Source organism: Bactrocera dorsalis, chromosome 6, assembly GCF_023373825.1.
Source record: "Bactrocera dorsalis isolate Fly_Bdor chromosome 6, ASM2337382v1, whole genome shotgun sequence".
In the NCBI taxonomy this organism is placed as follows: Eukaryota; Metazoa; Arthropoda; class Insecta; order Diptera; family Tephritidae; genus Bactrocera; species Bactrocera dorsalis.
Window position 1 is genome coordinate 33,325,934 of NC_064308.1, and position 23,215 is coordinate 33,349,148.

Genomic DNA, 23,215 nt, shown 5'->3' on the forward strand with positions numbered 1-23,215 from the left:
TAAGCAGCAATTATATATCTCGAATATAGCAAGCAACACTCTTTGAGTTGTGTAAGGTACGTGATAAAAGTAGATGATAAATTGCAGTACTTGTCAAGTAAAAACGTTTTCCATACAAGATTGAACTTTTATCGTTGATTTAGTTTGAATGTCGGATATAGACGGATTTGACTAATGAGCGGCTTCTTGGCGAATCTCAAAGGGACCACTTCGCGTATATTCAGACAAATGGCCAGGCGAACATGGCTAAATTCACTCAGCATGTAACGCTGATCGTATACAAACATATACATTTTATAGGGCCTACGACGTTCCCTTTTAGATAAATACTTCCGAACTGTAGCACAATGATACAAAAATTAACATATTTGTTTAAAACTAGTTGTGCGTATAAAAAATTTTTTCCTATACATAAAATATTTATAAATGCTTTTTTGGGCAAGCGTTACAAGAGCACTCAATATACGAAGATTTATTGAATCTATATATATAAAAATTAAATGGTGTATAGTTGTAACGCTAAAACTCGAAAACGGCTAAACCAAATGAAATACTTCCTTTGGGGGATTTGTTTGTTATTACCACGCGCAGGTCATGTCTTAAAATCAGAATAAAATATTAAGGGGGCGTGGTACCTCCCATACAAATTGAATTTTTCAAGTCGAATATCTTCAAAAGTGTTTAAGGTAGGAACATGAAAATTGGTACAGAGCTACAGGATAACAACACCACTCTCACCTATAAAACCGGGGGCTATCGAATAAGGGGGCGTGGTACCTCCCATACAAACTAAATTTTTTAAGCAAAATATCTGAAAGGGTTCAAGGTAGGGACCTGAATATTGGTATAGACCTATATGGTATCAAAAGCCTTCTTACACATAAAAGAAGGGATAATCGGAAAAGGGGGCGTGGCACCTCCCATACAAACTGAACTTTTCAAGGTGAATATCTTCAAGTGTTTAAGGTAGGAACATGAAAATTGGTATAGAGCTATAAGAAACAACACCATTCTCACCCATAAAGCTTGGCGTTATCGAAAAAGGGGACGTGGTACCTCCCTTACAATCTTCAATTATTTTGGTTGTTAATCCACCATATATTTATCTCATTATCCACCTAGCACGACATTTTGGTTGTTCTTGCTGCAGCGGTTATATGGTAATTTTGGTTATGTTACGTGCTATTTTTGGTTTATAGAAATGGCAGTTTTATGAAACAAACACAAATTAAATTAAACGTCAATTTTGCTTTGCAATCGAACACGCAAAATTTAGAGAGCAATAAAAATGCGCCTTGCTTTACTGATATATTGATATATTTTGTTTTAAAAAGTGAGTTATTTAGTGAAATTGGTTTAGCGTGTTGGCGAATACCGATTTATGTACATTGGAATTTATCATTCAATTGATCTGCTTCCTTAGTTTAATTCATTCATTTTTGGAGTTTTCAAAGGTAAGTTATTGGTCCGTAAAACCTTATATGAAGCTTATGCAAATGAATGATCATTTCCAATTAGATATTTGTTACGATGTCAAGAATCAGTACGTATGGTAACACTTCTCGGAGTTCCCAGGCCGCAAGGAGAACACGAAATAGCAGAGCACGTCAAAGGGAAAGTGTTATTGAGAGGGTATCACCACGAAATAGACTGCTGGAGAGTAGCACGCACCAGTTAGAAGATGTCAACTAAACATACAATCAGCAAGAACGATTGAGAAGAAGGGAAGTTCACAATCAGCAACAACGATCGAGAAGAAAGGAAGTTCGTGCTCGCCAAAGTGATGAAGTAAGATCACAACATGCGATTATTCGACGACAACAGCGGCAACATCTTTCTTTTGTGAACTTTGAACGGGCAGGTTTTCGATATGATCCAAACATTTAATATAGCGCATCTGTTCAAATCGGTCAGATGTCAGTAGTTTGTCAATATTGCAATGCAGTCAAATTTAAAAATGAACCGTTGCCAGAATTGCTTCCACCACCACAGCCATTGTTCCAGCTGCTTTACGGTGAATCTCCTCACTCGAGCCATTTCTTAAAGCAAATTGTAAATGAACAAAACTACAATCCAACGTTTAAGGTATTTTTGCCAAACAATATTCGACAGAAACTACAGAGCTTTCCTCCAATTATACACGTTCATGGGCAAATGTTTCATCTCGCTGGATCGCTGTTGCCGCATCCAGATCAAGAACACAAATATCTCCAAATTTACTTTCTGGGAGATTAACATGATGAAGTAAATCAGCGTTGTGCTATCTTCAATACAACGAAAAGAGAAATAATCGAACAATTGCAGCAAATGTTACACGAACACAATGGCCTCATTAAACTGTTTACGATTTCGTTGGAACGTATGCCAACAGATGATCATAATATAATCATACAAGCGGACAAAAGACCAACAGGGTCACATGAAAGACAATATAATGCACCTACAGTTAGCGAAATATCAGTTGTTGTTTTTGGAGAAAATTTGCAGTCGCGTGATATTGTTATCAAACGTAGAAATCAAAACGCACTAAAACGGATAAGTGAGACACATCGGTCTTACGACGCAATGCAATATCCGCTCATGTTCTGCCGTAGAGAAGACGGATATCACTTAGGATATAAGATGATAAATCCGGTGAATGGTTAGTAAAAAAAAAATTTTGTTTGCTACTTCATATAGGTAATTTAAGCTTTTAGGTGTCGAGACAAATAAAAAAGTCAGTTCAATGAAGTTTTACGCATATCGAATGATGATTCGCCAAAACTATGACAACCATTTACTGAGATATGGACGGTTATTTCAACAGTATGCAGTTGACATGTATGTTAAAGTTGAGACAGAACGACTTAATTACATGCAATACAATCAGTCGAAGTTGCGATCTGAAGAGTATATTCACTTAAGAGATGCAATGAATGGTGATGCGGATATTATAGATATTGGTCGACTCTATATTTTGCCATCGACATACATTGGCAGTTGCATCCCGGTCAATCACCAAGCGATCGCCACGATGTTACAGCACGCGTGTTTAAACAAAAACTCAGATGTTTGATGGACTTTATTACGAAACAACGTGTATATGGCACTGTTCGATGCTGAATGTACTCATTGGAGTGGCAGAAGAGCGGTTTGCCCCACGCACACATTCGTCTTTGGATGGTGGAGAAAATTACACCTGACCAAATTGATGACATCATTTCCGCCGAAGTTCCTGATGTTGAAATAGATCCAGAGTTGCACGAAGTGGTGATGGCCAATATGGTTCATGGGCCATGCGGAGAACACGATCCATCTTCGGTTTGTATGTCGGACAGTAAATGCAAAAAACGCTGTCCCCGTGCTTTTATTTCGGAAACTCAAACTGGAAACGACGGATACCCTCTCTATCGGCGTCGCTCACCCGCTGACAATGGCAGAACATTCATCACTCAATTGAAAGGAAAGAATTTCGTGGTTGATAACACATGAATCGTTGAGTATTGCAGTTCAATAAAATCAATTAAGTATGTTTGCAAATATGTCACCAAAGGAAGCGATATGGCGGTTATTGGCGTTGAACGAGATGAAATTAGCAAATTTCAAATGGGCAGATATGTGAACTGCAATGAAGCAATCTGGAGAATATTTTCATTTGCAATTCATGAAAGCCATCCTACTGTTGTGCATCTGTCAGCTCATTTGGAGAATGGCCAGCGAGTTTATTTCAACGCAGAGAACATAGTACAGCGAACGGAAATACCACCAGCAACCACTTTAACAAGTTTCTTTGCAACTTGCGCCAGTGATCCGTTCGCGAGAACATTGCTTTACTCGGAGATGCCTCGGTATTATACATGGAATGTATCGTCTTTCCCCCGGCGCAACATAACCCTGGCGGTTCCTTTTTAAATTTGACTGCATTGCAATATTGACAAACTACTGACATCTGACCGATTTGAACAGATGCGATATATTGAATGTTTGGATCATATCGAAAACCTGCCCGTTCAATGTTTACAAAAGAAAGATTTGTAAAAATTTTGTTAAAGTATACACAATGAAATTAGGAAAAATCGTTCATATTCTATTAAAACCAATACCGGTGTAATTTTTGAAATGAAAAAAAAAAATCTATTTTGGGCAGAACGAAGTTTGCCGGGTCAGCTAGTGTATGTATAAGAAGACTCACATTATAATTACTATGTATTACGCAGCTATTGATCTAACCTACACAATAGCTTTTTCGAGTACGAATATCTGGTACATATAATTTACTCAGCAAAATCATCAATGTATGCATTGCATTGCATTGCATGTATGGTATGGATGTATGTATGTGCGGGAATTGTAAGTGTTTTTGAAAGGTTTGATTGTTATTTGTGGTATTTTGTATAAATTTGTAGTTTTTTACTTACTTTTATTAATTGTTTTATTGTTTATCGATCTATGGGACGGTGAATAATAATTATTACTGTTTGGTTCATTTATATTATGATCGTTTCTTGTTGTTGCTGTTAGGTTATTATTTTTAGAATGTATAGGACCGCTTCTACCCCATTCTGGCCAGTTAATTGTACTTTGTACAATATTGCTATGGTTTGTGTTAATAAATGGTGGCAAAAACTGTGCATCACCGAAATTTATATTCATGAACGTACCACCATTATCATCATCACCACCACCACCATTAACACTAACACCTACACCATTTGGTCCGGTATCCTTACCATTATTATTGTTCTTATGCGTTGCATGATGTTGCTGGGACGCGACGTTGTTAATGCGTATACCAGTCTGTCCAGAGTGACCAGGATATTGCCCGATACCAATACCTACACCACTCGAGATCATGTTTATGCCTCCTTGACCTCCTGGTGCTAGCATAATACCACCGCCGCCATGGCCACCAAGGCCAATGCCACCAAGTCCACCAACATTATTCCCCATAACATTAATGCCGCCAGCTTGTATTGGTATACGATTGAACTGATCAATATTTGTATTGATTGATGTACCACTACCGCCATTCATCGATTTCATTTGCATACCACTATTGCTTACGCCAACGGCACTGTTGACGCCAATATGAACACCGCCGATTGGTATTAAACCTGTATTTACCCCATTGATTCCAATTGTGTTTATATTACTCATATGTTGGTGTTGATTTGTATTGGTCTGAGCACTGGCAACATCCATACTGGCAGCATTATCAATACCTGTTGTAAGGCCATTGCCGTCAGCCGTGTTTATACCAATAATAGTACCGCCAGCGCTGGTGCTACCACTAGAAGATGAACTGCTGGAGCTACCAGTATTTATTAACGTTTTGTTTTTCTCTTCAGGTGCACAACACACTTTGAAAACCACTTTCATATTATTTGTGGAGCATCGCCCACCTATTCGTCGATAGAGATCGTCTTTCGATGAAGTTGCTATAATGACATAATCCAAGTTTGAGAATATAAAAGAAAATGGATGGACCACATATTATACTCACAAATGAAATAATAGTCATTTCCAGGAAGGAACTCCAAACCACCTGGCTGCGGTGTAAATGGCCGGAATGTTATTGTAAAGAACATTAATTTTTGCGGTTTATCACAAATCGCTATAACGCGCGGAGTTGCATTTGTTATCCGACATGTCTCGTACTCCACTTTTGACACATTATATATTATATATTTTTCCGTTTCATTTTCGAAGGTGCCTGGTTCATATACGGGACATATAATATGCACTTGATCGAACTCGAATGCTAAGTTTCCTTTGTTTACATCAATTATATGGTCTGTATTATCTATACGAAATCTGAAATGAGAAATTACAGTCGTACATTATAAAATAAGAATTGAAGAATATTTCACAAATGTGCAGTAATGGTGATCAATCATATATAATGACATTATTAACCGACTAAGCTTTCAAACATAAACATGACAACGTACAACCAATTTTTATACAAAACTAACAGCCCGCACCGGCTTCACAAGGGTATTAAACAATCATTCCAAAAGATATAGTTTTTTACTCTTCCACACATACTTTCGCGTTTTTGCGTTGGGTCATTAAATTTTAGTTAAATGAAGGAAATTCGAATGGAAGTATATTTTTGTATTTTTGTTATTATTTTAATTTTTTTTGAAATGCCTTTACTATATATTTTACTTTCTCTGCTCCTGGAAAATAATAAATAATTTATTGAGTCAGAGCTTCCCTTTAAACGATATTTGATGTTAATTTTTTTGCGTCAGCAATATAAATAGATTTTCAGGACCTCCGACCTGCGATAGATAAACATACAGATGGCCATGAGTAAATCCATTCTCGAGTGTTGTTCCTTGGGTCTTGTTTGTAGTTAAAGCGAAAGATGTTTTCACTGGAAATATTAGCCGTTTAAATGGGATCGGCAGAGTATTTGGGATCATCGGAATCCTCGATATATGAGTTAGTTGACCAGATGCTGGGCCGGTGACAATGGTTGCTACAATTAAATTGTCCTTCAGTTCCTTAATAAGCAGCCTCGTCCCGTTGTACATGCTTGGATGACTTAAATTCTTCAAAAGCGTAATTGGAAGTCAATTTTTTAAAGCCAATTCATGTGGTGGCAGTCCAGAAGGGTTTAATGAATTTATAAACTCCTGGGCATAATGGACTGCGTCTGCGATATTAGCCACGCTGTCTATCGATTTGTATTTCTTTATTCTTCAGGGAACTTTTTGAATAATTAAATCGTTTATTTCGTTGACACTATCTGGGTGACACTACTGCCCTAGAACACAACCAATAAAATTCCTTTTTGTGCCAATTCTCGATGTCAGGGTATACTGCATCTGGGTCAAACCACGTCAAGTGGTCCATGAAAATTTCGAAAAATCACCGATTTTGAAAATTAGCAGTTCATTAGGAAGGGGATCAGACGCACACCTCGTGATATATATATTTCGTCAAAACTCTTTTTTTACTTAAAGTTATTGCAGGTTGAAATTTAGAGCACAATAAAATTGTAAAATTATTTTCTCATGAACTACTGGAGATAAATCAATTAAATATTGTGAAGTCAAAGAAAAATGTTCCTGCTATATTATAAATATTTTTTCACTATCAATTTGCTTAAATAATAGTATTTTACATAATTTTTTGTTAAACAATTGAAATTTTTCATGTCTTCTTCACGCTAAAAAAATATATTTCAGGTGATAAGATATTTGTCAAAATGTTGTCACATCATACGTCTTGGGTTTGTAAGTACATACCTACATTCCTTAAGTGATGTACGAAGTTCAGAAAGTATGTATATTGCCAATTTTATTATTCCATTATATTTTTCACAAATATCTTATCACATGAAATACATTTTAAGTGAAATACGTCGCAATATCTGCATCGTATATTGTTACACATACATATGATTTTTAATATACGTAGTGTAACAGTGCAGGAGTAGAGCAGAAGAAAAGCGTCTCTCGTTCTATGTCTAATCATATCCTAATGCTTTATTCAACATTCATCGAATGTTATTGCAGAATCGGCGGCTAAATCCAGAGAGTGGTTCAGTACAGTAGTAAGAAAACACATTAGGGGGATTCTCTTGCTCTTGCAAGGTTGCAGATTGCAAAAATCTTTTACTGAAATATACAAGGACACGAGAGCATCCATTACAGAATCTAGTGATATATGAACGGCTGATTCGGTCAATTTATTGTAAATGACTATTGTGCATAGCTACTGTGAATTGGCGCACCTTCTGCATTCATTCCTAACAAAAAAAATATAACAAATCTTTATAAAATTTACCTTTCTCAACAGTTTAACGTCAAAATATGTATTTAAGTAAAATGGCAGCTAACAAGGGGTTGATATTATTTTTTTACGTGTCATTGCACGAAAATAAACATGGGTTTTGGTCTGTCATATTATACAGCCATTGCAAATAATTTCTCGCGTGTGTTTGTTGTAATGCACTCATCTAAAATTATAATTCACCTTTTTCTTTTTCAGTAACAACTAATCACCACACACATGTGACGTGAACAAATATTACCGTACCCTGCCAGTAGCTATGCGATGTTATTATTTATTGTTTTAAGAAAAAAATAATAATCAAATGAATCTTACATGAAAATTGATTGATGGAGTCATGTTTTTTTTACGAACGGGAATAACAAGAAGCCATTCGGTGCCAAGTCAGGACTAAGCGAAAGACGATTCATGAAATCGATGTTTTAAAGGCTCAAAAATACGTTTCTTTCAGTCAGTAAGTGAGAGTGCAGTATGGAGTCATGTGTAGAAGTTCACGCAAGTGAAGAAAGTTTCCGATTACCATTCACTTGGGAGTGGCTACAAGCGATTATTTTACATATGACTCAAGCAGCTCCGACTTCTCATCCTAGACCAAGTATCCTCTGGGTCGCCTAAGAACATCCGTCTGAAGACGAGCTAAAGTGAGAAGGCGAAACATCCCCTCCGCTACGTAAAAAACGCCCCAATTGAAAAGATACCAACTGCCTCGGATGAGGGACCCCCTTTTTGATAACGACCATAGCGAACGAATTAAAAATTACGATTTGTCCTAGTGAAAATTAAGGCTGACATCACCGCCGTCCAGGAAATGCGACAGACGGGACAAGGACTGAGGCGAGTAGGTCCTTGCGGCATTTACTACAGTGGTCATATAAAGGAGCGAAAGTTTGGTGTGGGATTCGTGGTGGGAGAAAGACTTTGTCGCTGAGTACTGTCATTTACCCGGTGAATGAACGGCAAGCCACAATCCGCGTCAAAGCGAAGTTCTTCAACATATCGCTGATTTGAGCCCCCCACCGACGGAAGAGAAGAACGAGGTCACCAAAGATGCCTGCTATGAGCGCTTGGAGCGCACCCATAAGAGCATGATGTCAAAATCGTGCTTGGCGACTTTAACGCTGGGAAGATCTTTGGCACAACAGTCGGTAAATTCAGCTTCCACGAGGAAACCTCCCCAATTGGGTTGAGGCTGATCGACTTCGCCGGGGCCAGAAATATGGTTATCTGTAGTACTAAATTCCAGCATAAGAAGATTCATCAAGCTACCTGGCTGTCTCCGGATCGAAAAAGCACCAACCAGATCGATCAGGTTGTGCTAGACGGAAGACATGTCTCCAGTGTTTTAGATGTGTATGCGCTCCGAGGTCCAGCATCTGTGCAGCAAAAAACGTACGTCAACAAATACAAGGAAGATTCCACGTCCTAACAGAAAGACTGATAACCAAAAATTGAGAAAGCATTGAGCCGACAAAGACGCTTTCGCCTTTATTCGTAAATAAAATTTTCACTCTATTGAATAGTTTATTATATCTTATATACAAAATGAATCGCAAAATGTGTTGGTAAGCGCAAAACTCAACAACGCCTGGACCAATTTGGCCAATTCGTTTTTCTAAATGTTCGTTGAGGTTCAAAGATGGTTTCGATTGAATAATTGCCGGAAACCCCTTAATAACAGCCCTTTTCTTTTTTCCATACAAACGAATGAATGTTTGTTTATTAGTATCGCTAAGGGAACGACTGAACCAATCTTGATGAAATTTTCAAAGAATGTTCTGTGTGGATTGGGGAAGGTTTAGAAATAAAAAACCTGTACGCTTTTCGTGAGGAAAAGTCGGAAAATTGGATAATTCCAAAAAGTTAATTTTTTCCATACAAATTTTCTTTTTTAATTTTTTTTGTTTTGTTTTTAAATTATTTAAATCGTTCAAATTTGTCGTTTGCTTAAAAAAATTTTGAAAATTATTCAGTGAAAATGTTACGTGTGTTGCACACAAAGTGATCAATTTCAGATTGAAATTTGTTACGATGCCACGAAGAGGTCGCGCTAAAATCGGTCGGCGTTCTTTTTGCCATCAACGTATGGCATCCCAAGGCCAGGCAAGGCAAGAAGTATTCCCAGGATGCGATGACATACGTGCGGAATTATGGATCACTGTCAATCAGCAAGCGATCGTCACGATGTCACAGCAAGACTTTTCAAACAACAGTTCCAATATTTGATGGACTTTATTTTGAATCAACGTATATGTGGTGCTGTTAGATGCTAGATGTACTCTGTTGAGTGGCGAAATAGTGGTATGGCGCACGCACATATTCTTCTTCGGCTGGTGGATGATGGTTCCACCAGATCAAATTCATGAAATCATTTCTGCGGAAATTCCTGATTCAGAGGATGATCCAGTATTATACGAAGTGATGAAAACCAATATGGTTCATAGACACCACGATCTCTTTTCGGTTTCTATGTCTGACAATAAATGCACGAAACACTATCCAAGTGCTTTTCTTTCGGAAACACAGACGACAATGGCAGAACATTCAACATTCAATTTAGAAGAGTGAATATCGAAGTTGACAACACATGGATCGTACTATATTTATTTCTCATTATTGTCTAATTTATATTCAAAACTCATATCAATGTTGAGTATTGCAGTTTGGTGAAATCGATAAAATACATTTGTACGTACGTAAGCAATGGAAGCAACATGGCGGTTATTGGTCCTGAACGATACGAACGATACGTGAACTGCAATAAAGCGCTTTGAAGGATATTTACTTTTGCAAATCATGAACGTTTTCCGGCTGTTTTGCGTCTCGCAGTTAATTTGGAGAATGGTCAAAACTTGTAACTTGTATTTCAACTCAGAGAATACAGTACAGTCAGTGGAAACACCGCCAGCAACAAAATTAATATTTACGAGTTTTTTTCTCAACTTTCGTCAATGATCTCTTTGTGAGAACATTGCTCTAATCGGAAATACCTTGATATAATACATGGAATGCTTCGTCAAAGACATAGTTACGCAGAAAGCAAGGCCAACCAATAGATGGACATCCAGGTGTGTTACCAACTAATGCATTAGGACGAATTTACCTAATATACCCGAAAAACGACGATTGTTTCTACATTCGGTTGCTATTGACTCATTGCGTACTGAGAATGGTACGGTGTGTGCAAGTTTTGGAGAAGTAAGCCAGCAATTACAATTGCTGGAACATGTAAATCACTGGAATGAAAATGAAGTTCGTACACTTTTCGCGATAAATATTTCGACATATCAGCATTCAAATTTTACATCGTCTTCGCTATATATTGGAAGTGGGTCAATTCCGGTTGATACTTCCAGTGGTTTGATATCAATTAAATCCAATTCACGAAAGATGAGCTCATCACGAATTTTTGGACATTGGCCAAATTATCGTAACTACGTTTCCTTAAGTGCACGCGCAATGTTAGCTGCCAAAACCGATGTTGTTGACTTAAACTAGAAGATTCAAAGTCAAATTCCGGGAGACTTGCGCTCATACAAATCGATCGATCGTCTTGACAACGAAGACGACGCCGCGAATTATGCAGTGGAATCTTTTGGAGAGGCTTTGGAGACTCTCAAAGTTGGATCTGTCATTATTATGTTTCGCAATCTGCATGCGCCGAAACTGTGTAATGGAACCCGACTAATTGTGACGCACCTATCGAATTCAAGGGTTAGAATGCTCGATTCTACGAATTCTTTTGAGTTCTAACGATTTGCCATTTCAGTTCAAACCTATTCCGTTTCCAGTTAAAATTTTATTTGAGATGACAACCAACAGGACACAAGGAAAGTCACATTGTGTGTGGCATAAATTTGGAAATGCTATGTTTTTCACACGGCCAGATATACGTGGCGTGCTCAGGAGTTGGAAAACCATCTTTTCTGTACATCGGAACAGAAACCAAAAAATGTCGTTTATCAAGCTGCGTTACATTGAACAAAAATTTAAATGATAAATTTAACTTTTTTTTATTTTAAAACACATAATTTCACGCAGGACAACGGCTGCGGGGTCAGCTATTTAATAATATAATAGTATAAAATGTATACCATGGTCGGATCCACTAGTATTACTATAATATATAAGCCCAGTGAACCAGTAAGCTTACAAACAAGAAGAATAAAGTTAGTAATTTTCAAGGATTCAAAAAATTAAGATGTCACACTCATTGGCAAAGACTCCTTCAAGAAGTTGGGTCGTAGTTCTTGACTTCGTTCAGCGAGAATGAAGCAAGCAGTAGTAGCATTGATCACCTCCGTTAGCATGACAGTTGGGTCTAAATAAATGGAATGGACCCGGATTTTGTCAGGACAAGGACTATCAACTCGGCCTCATGCCTCAAATGAGTTCAGGAATGTTGTCGCTACAAAACAACCACATATAAGGATGGGTGGTGCGTTAAAGGTGGTCTCAGTGAATTCTGCGAATCTGACTCAAAGAGCTTTGTTAAAGTTATCGTGGCGTAGATTGTCCACAGAAATAAAGTTGGGTGGGATTCTCTTCGAGATAATTGTCGCCAGTTTATCAGAAAACCATTAGCTATTGTGATGTCAGGCGACAGTTGTCCAATATTCTTCTCGAATAGTCTATCTCTTCCGGCAGTTCCATTCCCCTGCGATCGTTTGACAGGTAGGAGTGCCAAAGATTGTAGTGCGAGTTTAAGTCACCAAGTACCAATCGGTTTTCACGACGAAGTAACGCACCTATGTTCGGGTGATATCCTGTTGGGGAACAAGTACATCACATTGAATACTTCAAGCTGGACTTTTGGGAGATGTTTGGAATGATCAGGCTGGCAGTCATGCTACCTAGTTGAGCTTGGCCACTTGGCTGGAGTTCTGCTGCCAGGTGTTACTCTCATAATGACAGTATTAAAATGTTTCTTTCCGAGTCAAACAGGGTCAGATAGTCGAATTGAATGAAATTCAACGATCAAAAAAGGCTCGGGCCGATTGGTGGAGAGAAATGTTACAAAAATACGATAACGGTGCTTCGAAAAATGTCTATGACAACGTGACAGATGATAATTCGTAGATTTATACGTAAGAGCCACACAGCAGTCGGGTGTAAGGGTTTTATAAAATTAACCGAATTCAACAAAAGTTGTTCGCGCACGAAGCACTTACAAGCAGATGGTTGGCAGTTTCTTTGGAAAACTGAATATGTCGCACCCATACCACTTAAACAACGCAGAACAGTAAACTCTGACAGATATGCAAGCATTTTCTTGCAATTATCTTCCAAAAAATCAGGAAAACAAACCACCGAAGGCGGATCACTCTTCATCACGACAATGCGTGTTCTCAAACACCGACTGAAACAACTGCATTTTTGAGCACTTAAAATATCGGATTGTTGAGTAATCCAGCGTAAAGTCGTAACTTGGCACCGAATGACTAACTTTTATTTCCGTACGAAAAAATTAAACTAAGAGGTCAACGTTTTTCGACACCTGAAGGAGCGGATGATGCGTTCAAATCTTATGTTTTGGAGATACATCATTCAGAGTGGCAAAAGTGATTCGAGAATTGGTTCAAACGCATGCGAAGGTGTATAAATCTTATTATCATTCAGAGTGGCAAAAGTGATTCGAGAATTGGTTCAAACGCATGCGAAGGTGTATAAATCTTATTGGAGAATATTTTTAAAAGCAACAAAGCCATTTTGTATGATTAATATTTGTTTTTGCTCTCTAATCCTGAAATTGTAGACAACCCACGTACATATGTTCAGTAATATTACGTACCAGGCACCAAGCCACTAATAAAATTCACATGTGAATCTAAAAAAAGAAGCTTAAATATCATATTATACTTATCTAATAAGTTTGCAATATTAAAAGTAAGGGCGGTGGCTATTGCAATCTTTGTTTCATCAAATTTTTCATCAGCCATCAAATATTTAAAAATTAAAAATATTTAAAAGTAGCACTATTCTACCTTGCCTTACGAAACTGCTTCATCATACAGAGTTTAATATGAAATGGAGGTAGTAAAAGATTTTCCGATTTTTCTTTATAAATAACACAACCAAAAAAAACCACACCAAACTGTCAATTTAGGTGAACGTAATGATTATTGACGATGGAGCAGACGTTCTATTGCCCGACCATGAAGAAGTTCGAATAGCAATTACCCGTCTGAAGAACAACAAAGCGGCGGGGGCCAATGGATACCGGCCGAGCTATTCAAACACGGCGGCGAAGAACTGATAAGCAGCTTGCATCAGGTCCTTTGTAAAATATGGTCGGACGAAAGCATGCCCAACGATTGGAATTTAAGTAAACTCTGCCCAATTCACAAGCGGTGAGACCCCACAATCTGCGCAAACTACCGTGGGATAAACCTCCTCAACATCGCGTATAAGGTTCTATCGAGCGTATTGTGCGAAAGATTAAAGCCCACCGTGAACAAACTGATTGGATCTGTGGATTTAGAACTGGAAATTCAACAACCGACCAGACCGTGCGCCAAATCTCGGAAAAGATCCGTGAAAAGAGAATCGACATGCATCGAGGTGGTCATTGACTTCAAAGCTGCTTTTGACAGCACGAAAAGGAGCTGCCCTTATGCCGCGATGTCTGAATTTGATATCCCCGCATAACTAAAACAGCTGTGTAAGCTGACGTTGAGCAATACCAAAAGCTCCGGCAGGATCGGTATCAGACAAGGCGACTCCTTAACGTGTGACTTCTTCAATCTTCTGTTGGAGAAAATAATTCGAGCTTCAGAACTTATTCGAGCAGGTATAATCTTCTATAAGAGTGTACAGCTGCTGCTAGCGAATGCCGATGATATTGATGTCAACGCCCGCGCCGTTAGTTTCGTTTCTCCAGAATGGATAAGGAACCAAAGGACATGGGTCTGGTGGCGAACGAGGGCAAGACGAAATACAGAAAAAATAAAGTCATAGCTTAGAAGTCGTAGATAATCTTGGAACCAGTAGCAACACCAACAACAATGTCAACCTGGAAATCCAACGCATAATAACTGTTGCCAACAGGTGCTACTTCGGACTGAGTCGACGAACAAAACCAAAACTCTTTAAGTCACTCATTATTCCCGTCCTGCTATATGGTGCAGAGGCACAACATCTGATGGGTCGACTTATGGTCCTTTGCGCTTTGGCCATGGCGAAAATCTCATTCGATGGAACGATAAGCTGTATGAGGTATACAACGTCATTGACATAGTTCAGCGAATTAAAAGACAGTGCCTACGCTAGCTAGGTCATGTTGTCCGAATAGACGAAAGCACTCCAGCTCCGAAAGTATTCGACGCAGTACACACCAGGGGAAGCAGAGAAAAAGGAAGACCTCCACTCCGTTGAAAAAACCAGGTGGAGAAGGACCTCGCTTGGAAGATCCAATTGGCGCCACGTAGCGAAGAGAAGAAACGACTAGCGCGCTCTTGTTAACTCGGCAATAATCGCGTAAGCGGTGTTTACGCCAGTAAAGATGAATAAGTCGATCATAGTTGTCCTTATATTATTTGTGTAAGGTTGAAGAAGTCGGTATGTTTGACAATGCAGATAACAACCCTGAGTTTTAATTTTTTTTTTAAAGAGTTTAGTACTATTGCTCAAATTAAAAAAAAAATATCGTACAACAAAACGTAAAAACATAAAATATTCTCACTCCTATTACTTTGTGGATAGCTGTACCTTAAATATTCTTACACTACATGAGATACTTACATACTGTTGGATGTATTCCAATGCATATAAAACGTTTTTGCGCAATTGGAGACCGTAGAGAGTAGTACAGTCTCTAGGCAAATGAGCGTCAGTAATGTAAAAAACGATGTTGCACCCACACTGGGGAGCAACCGGAATTTCGTACGCAATGAGCTTCCCGATGGGTGCAAAGACGATATAAATGTTGCAGCTGCTTTACAGCGTTCCGCTGCCGTCGCGGTTCCGACTGCTCCGGTTGCTGTACTTGTCTTGTCTAGTTGACTCACGACTCTAGTACTTTTCTTTGCCATGCTAAGGCTTGTCGTTACCGCTCTGGATGAAGTATTTAATCCTAAAACAGAATTCCGCAGAAGTTTTACAAATTGTTGCCAAGCTTGAGGAATAACAGACAAGTCTAATAAAGTTTGTGCTAATGTCGATAATGCAAATGCTGCCCTCCATGTCGACGTGGGTGTTAACGCTGTCTTCGTTAAAGACCCCGAAATTTGCTTCATTGCTGACTCAGATGCGAGCATCGACCATAATGATATTTTACCGCATATAAGTGATTTATTTGGAAGCTTTATTGACGCTTCGGCATTTGCTGGCACAGTTTCCGTATCGCCCGCTGTCGTCTGAATTACTCTAGATTGGATTCGATGTAATTTAGCAGTACGACATTTAACCTTATGATGACTTCCTGCTTGTAAAGGTTTGTTAATATGCAACTTTGATGATGCTATATCGTCTGCCTTCTCAGCTCCAATGTCACGAATGCTGTCAACTATGAGATTTGTAGTTAATAACGTTGAAGTTGCGAACGTCGTTACTTTTTTCTTGCTTTGCCTCTGTAAGGATTTTTTAAAACCATTACCACTATCTAGTTTACTGGTTATCGCGATACTCGATGCTAGCCCTCTTCGTGATATAGATTTGTTCGCCTTTTTGATCCCCAAAATCGTGTTGTTTCCAGTGATCGTACTACTTTTGAAATTCCTGAAAATCTTCTCTTCACGACTTTTGTTGGTGCTGCGATTAATATATGGGGTGTGCAATGTATCAGCGTTATTGATACATTTATGACAAGATGTTTTCGAAAAGAAATCTTCTGTAGGGAAAATATCATTTATTTCGTGCAATGATTTCAACGTATGGTTGATATGTCTTTTGCCGTTGCTCTTAACAGGACCAGCTTTACCCACGATACCCATGTTCATTTTAGTCTGGCTATTTATACTTTTCTATTGCTATTAGCTGTTTAGACAATTATAGACTACTGGCAAGTCAGCTTACTCTCTGGTCTCCATGCATAATATATAAATGTTGTTCGATAGTCCTACTGCAATGAAAAATATTATCGCAAAGCTTGTTCCACTCAAATGGTATATGAATAAAGTTACGATAATTTTCTGCAAATAGAAACATGAATAAAACATTATTTTTCATTAGAAAATAAATTATATCAAAAACAAGTAGAAACTTATGTAAGTAACTATATATTATAACACGTAGTAAAAAGAACTGGAAAAACGTTAAGAGGTAATATACAGTTAGAAGACCGAAAAAAGCGAATTTTCCAGAATATTTCTGAGAAAACTTTGAAATTTATGGACCCAAAAATTTGTAGACAAATTATGGTATCTTTTAACCGTATTTTAAGCTTAGTATTGGTAAAAATATTTATCCCTTCACTGACGTGGCAATCAACCGTGTTGAAAGAGTTCGGCCGAAACTATGTAAACTTCTAGGCTACAGGTTCTGTCGCGATGTTTCTGGTGGTCTCAACTCAACTGAAGATATTTACGACCGCTTCAACATCAACAAGTTACATGCTCGTCGTCAGGTAGCTGACCTAATGTTCTTCTTTAAAGTCGTGAATGGATTAATTGATGCTCCGGACATCACCAACTGTTTCGAGTTGGCACCGACGGGTATCTTTTTAAGACGCAACCGCTTGCTAAAATCCATAAAAACCACAAAAAACTACGTGTTCAACGGCCCACACAATCGTCTCGCGTTGCTTGTCAACTCGCCGCATACTGAAGTGGATTTCTACAACGGCTCACTCAATGCATTCATCCCTGATATAAAACGACGTCTATTAAAATTCCCCTAGTCAAGACAACTTTAATTTTCTATTTTTTTTTAGTTTTACTTGCTGTACTAAAATTTCTATGTAATAGTTATATTATAATTTTATATTTCCCCTCTAAATCAGTTTATATTATATTTCTATATACATATGTATCTGTTGTAACGGGTGAGTTTTTTGAGGTTACGATTTTCATGCATTAGTATTTGACAGATCACGTGGGATTTCAGACATGGTGTCAAAGAGAAAGATGCTCAGTATGCTTTGACATTTCATCATGAATAGACTTACTAACGAGCAACGCTTGCAAATCATTGAATTTTATTACCAAAATCAGTGTTCGGTTCGAAATGTGAAAATCCGCTTTTTTATCGACAAATTTTGTTCAGCGATGAGGCTCATTTCTGGTTGAATGGCTGCGTAAATAAGCAAAATTGCCGCATTTGGGGTGAAGAGCAACCAGAAGCCGTTCAAGAACTGCCCATGCATCCCGAAAAATGCACTGTTTGGTGTGGTTTGTACGCTGGTGGAATCATTGGACCGTATTTTTTCAAAGATGCTGTTGGACGCAACGTTACGGTGAATGGCGATCGCTATCGTTCGATGCTAACAAACTTTTTGTTGCCAAAAATGGAAGAACTGAACTTGGTTGACATGTGGTTTCAACAAGATGGCGCTACATGCCACACAGCTCGCGATTCTATGGCCATTTTGAGGGAAAACTTCGGACAACAATTCATCTCAAGAAATGGACCCGTAAGTTGGCCACCAAGATCATGCGATTTAACGCCTTTAGACTATTTTTTGTGGGGCTACGTCAAGTCTAAAGTCTACAGAAATAAGCCAGCAACTATTCCAGCTTTGACAGACAACATTTCCGAAGAAATTCGGGCTATTCCGGCCGAAATGCTCGAAAAAGTTGCCCAAAATTGGACTTTCCGAATGGACCACCTAAGACGCAGCCGCGGTCAACATTTAAATGAAATTATCTTCAAAAAGTAAATGTCATGAACCAATCTAACGTTTCAAATAAAGAACCGATGAGATTTTGCAAATTTTATGCGTTTTTTTTTTTTAAAAAAGTTATCAAGCTCTTAAAAAATCACCCTTTATAATGCCGATTGGTGTGAAATTATTAAATAAAAAAAGAAGCTCGTCTAATCGGTTTAGCCGTTTTCGAGTAATGTTTGAAAACATCATTTTGAGAAAAACGCGTTTAAAATTTGGCCTTGAAATTCCAAGGACTCTGAAATGCTTTTTCAAATTTGAATGTAGCTTCGAAAATATTAACTGGATATGAAAGTTTCTGTGTGTATTCTTAAATATATGTAGGTGCATTAAGAAAATAAAATTAAAAAAAATGGATCTTTTGAAAATTCTAACTGTATTAGCCTCTTAAATCTTGCATCGAAGCTATACTATTCTTTACATCAGAGGTGAGCATATTAGCCCTCAGTGGCATTTTGCACCGTTCGGGCACGCGTGCACATTTTGAGGGCTAGATGAGGGGATCATCGCGGGCAAACATAATGATAGAATTGAGAGCAACGTATTTTGTTTACAAATGAGAGCGCGGGTATATATAACACTTTTAAGCTTCTTTATAACTACCATAAATTTATAAAATGTAAGACAAATAATAAAAAGTATAATAAATATTTCGGAAGATGTTCTTTGGTTAAAGTTCCAGCTGCTCCCAAAATGCATTCTTTAATGAAATCTCCATCGAAATATGAGTGGTTACCTAAAACCACTTTAAGTGCAATCGCATACCTAACATGGATTGCATCGTTACTATCAATAAAACGCTCCTAAAAGTACAATATTCCAGAAAATACCATATTTGGAACAACTTAATAACTTAAAGACCTCTCCTTTAATGTTGTCATAAATTCATACAAAAATCGGTAGGGGATTCACCTGTATACCGATCATATTCTTCATATTGCGCTTCATAATGCCTTTGAATATTGTATTTCTCCATCTGAACATGTTTTTTACATAGCAGACATTGTACTATATGTTTCCAGATTTTTCGTGACAAGAATATCTATTCTTCCCATTCCACATTAAATAAATTATTATTATTTTTTTTTTTTTGGACACTGTTTTCACGTGCTGATAACGTTTTTACACATTTAAATTATAATCAGAAGTGTTGTGGAATCTAATAGTTGTCGGAATCAGAATTGAAACCGATAAAAAAAAGTAGTAGGTGTCATGAATTCAGATATTATTGGTTTCATGTTCGAAACAGAATACGCATCGGTTTTGGTTGTCACGGAAACCAATTATATCGGTTTTGCTATCAGAAACAAAGCAAGAAGATAGCCACTGGCAGATCTGAAATGTATGTTAAGAATTCAAGTTATTTTATTGTTAGGAATTAATTTATCTTTATTCCTATGGGAGAAAACAGAAGAATAAAACACGAAATGTCTTAATTATTGAGTGCGGATATTTTAAAGGGGAGCCTGCTTGATAGGCTTTAAAAAATCGATATTTTTGAGGTTTTTTGGGAGAGAAAGAAATAATTGATTAAAGAAAAATTTCTAGGGTTTATAGTTAGATATTTAAACATCAACCGAAAACCTTTTGGATGCGCAATCTTTGATATTTTGCCTTTGGGAAGCAAGAAGGAAGTTAAACTAAGACAATTAAAAAAAAGTGTAACATTCCAAAATTAAAAAAAGTGGTTTTTTGACTATAAAATTTTTACTTTATGTTGCTTAAACATATGTTCAAACTTAACTTTTCTTTAGTCTAAATAGAAGATAATTTAATGCCAAAGATAATAAACTCTGCGCTAATTCCATACGACACTTAGTTTTTTTTTTTTATCAGAAAAATCGTAATAATGAAAAACCGAGAAATCGCGCGTCAAAGTTTTCGCTTTCTGCCAAAGCGCTCTGTCACTATTTCGCTTCTAGCTTCGGCAATATTTCGAATTCCCATCTATAACTTTGGGGACATATTCTTGATAATTATACTCTTCAACAAAGTTGCTAAGGAGAGTATTGTTACAAAAAGTAGTATTAAGTTTTATTTGTATTACTATATGCATCCCTGATTATGAACAATAGCTGTAGGTATATGGAATAGCATTTGTCTTGTTGTAGACATCTGGCGCCGAACTGTCTGCTTGTCTAGTTAAACAATTGCTGAGTCTGGCGCCGCGACTGTCTGCTTGCGTCTGGCGCCGTATAGCCGTATGTTCTGGTAATTTCCAGACGCGATATTCTAGAAGGACACGTCGGCATCAGCGAGAAGTGTGTGGCTATATAAGCCGTGGCAGCGCCAACGTAATCAATCAGTGCTAAGAGTAAACTGCTATAGTGTAGACGAGTTGTGAAATAAAGAGTTGTTGAATTAAATTAAACAGTGTTGATTTTATTTGTCAATCCAGAGATACGAACCTAACAAAGTAAACTAGCAAGAGTAAATTCGTAACAATTGGTGTCAGAAGTGGGATTGTCAAATAATCCAAATTCAAGATGGTTAAATTCGGAGAATTGAGAATTCAGCAATTAAAAAAGGAACTGGAGGAGCGTAATTTGCCGATAAGCGGGCAAAAGGCGGATCTGCAGGCACGACTACGTGAAGCAATGGAAGCGGATGGAATTAATGTGGACGAGTTCGAATTTGATGGGCCAGGAACTTCTACAAAGGTGGAAAAAAAATTAGAAGAACAACGAACATCATCAAGTGTAGACACTAACATGCTATTAGTGGCTATTAAGCAAATAGCAGAAAATGCAGTGCAAACAGAAAATCGTTTGGCACAGCAAATAGCAGAAAATGCAATGCAAACAGAAAATCGTCTGGCACAGCAAATGACGCAAATAGCTGAAAATGCAGAAAATGCAGTGCAAACAGGAAATCGTCTGGCACAGCAAATGACGCAAATAGCTGAAAATACATCACAGTTAGAGTCTCGCCTTACACAACAAATGACTGAAAATAATACGCAGTTAGAAAAGCGTTTGGTACAACAGATTACAGAAAGTAATACACAAGTGCAACAGAAAGTTTCAATATTGGAAGACGAATTAAGCACGTTAAAAAATGACGAAGAAAATTTGAAATCAGAAGTTCTTCATTTGAGTAATCGGATGCGAGAACTGCAACTGCATGGCCCTGCACCACCAACAAATAATCCAAGATTGAAGGCACCCACATTCGATGGAAGTATTCCATTTCAAATTTTCAAACTTCAGTTTGAAAAGACAGCATTGGCCAATAACTGGAATGCAGCGGACAAAGTGGCGTCCTTGTTTGTATCATTGAAAGGACCTGCGGCAGAAATCCTTCAGACTATTCCAGACTGTGAACGGGACAACTATGAGGCATTGATGAGTGCGATAGAAAGACGATATGGTAGTGAGCACCGGAAACAAATATACCAGATCGAACTGCAAAATAGGGGTCAGAAAATGAACGAGTCATTGCAAGAGTTCGCAACTGAAATAGAACGACTGGCTCATTTGGCAAATGCAGATGCACCTGTGGATTACATTGAGAGGGTAAAAATTCAATGTTTCATAAATGGAATTCGTGATGTGGACACCAAACGCGCCACATATGCATTGCCAAAAAGAACGTTTGCTGAAACGGTTTCGCACGCTCTCATACAGGAAACAGCTTCCCTACTAAGTAAACCAGCACACAAAGTACAAAGGGTTGAAATGGAACAACCAGCGCTGATGGAAGAAATATTGAAGACTCTGAAGACAATTGCTGCACAGCGAGTAAATACAACAGGCAGATGTTTCAACTGTGGAAAAGCGGGTCACTTTGCCCGTAATTGCAATATAAAGGTAAACCCATCAAAACGGAATCAACCAACAGAACACCGAAAGAGGATTCACCACAAAAATGCGGATGCATTATCGCGTCGCCCTTGTCCACTGGAACGTAAACATTGCTCCAAAGCAGAAGAAAAAGAAGGTATAATCGACGTGCGATTACTGAATATAGAACCTGAAGATGATTGGACTCCTCACCGCATCAGAATCAATCAGCTGGGGGACCCTGATCTTGCAAAGCTGATAATAGCCAAAGAAAATGGGGTACGACCACCAAAGGAACAAATAAGTAGCGAGAGTCCAACTGCAAAAGCATATTGGGTCCAATGGAACAGCATAAGCCTCGTTAATGGATACCTTCATCGTACCTGGGAAAGCGAAGATGGCAAACATTCTCGTCTGCTGATCATAGTACCGAAGTCCATGATCCCAAAAGTATTGAAAGAATATCACAATGGACCTAGTGGAGGGCACCTTGGAATAACAAAAACTATAGAGAAGATTAAACAACGGTTCTACTGGATCGGTTGTCGAGATTCCATAGCAGAATGGATAAGTAATTGCGTAGAGTGCATGGCAGCTAAAGGTCCTAAAGCCAAAAGTCGCGGTAGGCTACAACAGTACAACGTGGGATCACCATTTGAACGAGTCGCAATGGATATTGCAGGTCCGTTCCCAACCAGTACGGCCGGAAACAAATATCTACTGGTTGTCATGGACTATTTCAGTAAATGGCCAGAAGTATATGCCTTACCAAACCAGGAAGCGAAGACAGTAGCCGAAGCGTTTGTAGAAAATTGGATAACAAGGTTCGGAG

General features: G+C 38.1%; 1 protein-coding gene and 1 long non-coding RNA gene across 9 annotated transcripts in view; one reads left to right on the forward strand and one right to left on the reverse strand.

Annotated features, from left to right (window-relative positions):
• LOC125779611 (uncharacterized) overlaps positions 1–8,107 on the forward strand; it is a 49,728-nt gene extending 41,621 nt beyond the window's left edge. Inside the window, exon 2 of the long non-coding RNA XR_007423397.1 lies at positions 7,984–8,107. This is a non-coding gene — a long non-coding RNA (uncharacterized LOC125779611). The remainder of the gene's footprint in view (positions 1–7,983) is intronic.
• The window catches only part of LOC105227075 (uncharacterized), a 142,309-nt gene that overhangs the window by 34,586 nt on the left and 84,508 nt on the right, over positions 1–23,215 (reverse strand). For 7 of the 8 annotated variants that reach the window (XM_049460261.1, XM_049460256.1, XM_049460259.1 and 4 more), the window contains 3 exons: positions 15,523–16,910; positions 5,483–5,793; positions 4,398–5,417 (listed from right to left, as the gene is read on the reverse strand). In XM_049460261.1, the coding sequence (XP_049316218.1) occupies positions 4,398–5,417; positions 5,483–5,793; positions 15,523–16,718 (2,527 nt within the window). In that variant the 5' untranslated portion in view covers positions 16,719–16,910. The remainder of the gene's footprint in view (positions 1–4,397; positions 5,418–5,482; positions 5,794–15,522; positions 16,911–23,215) is intronic. The other variant, XM_049460262.1, reaches the window with a different exon arrangement.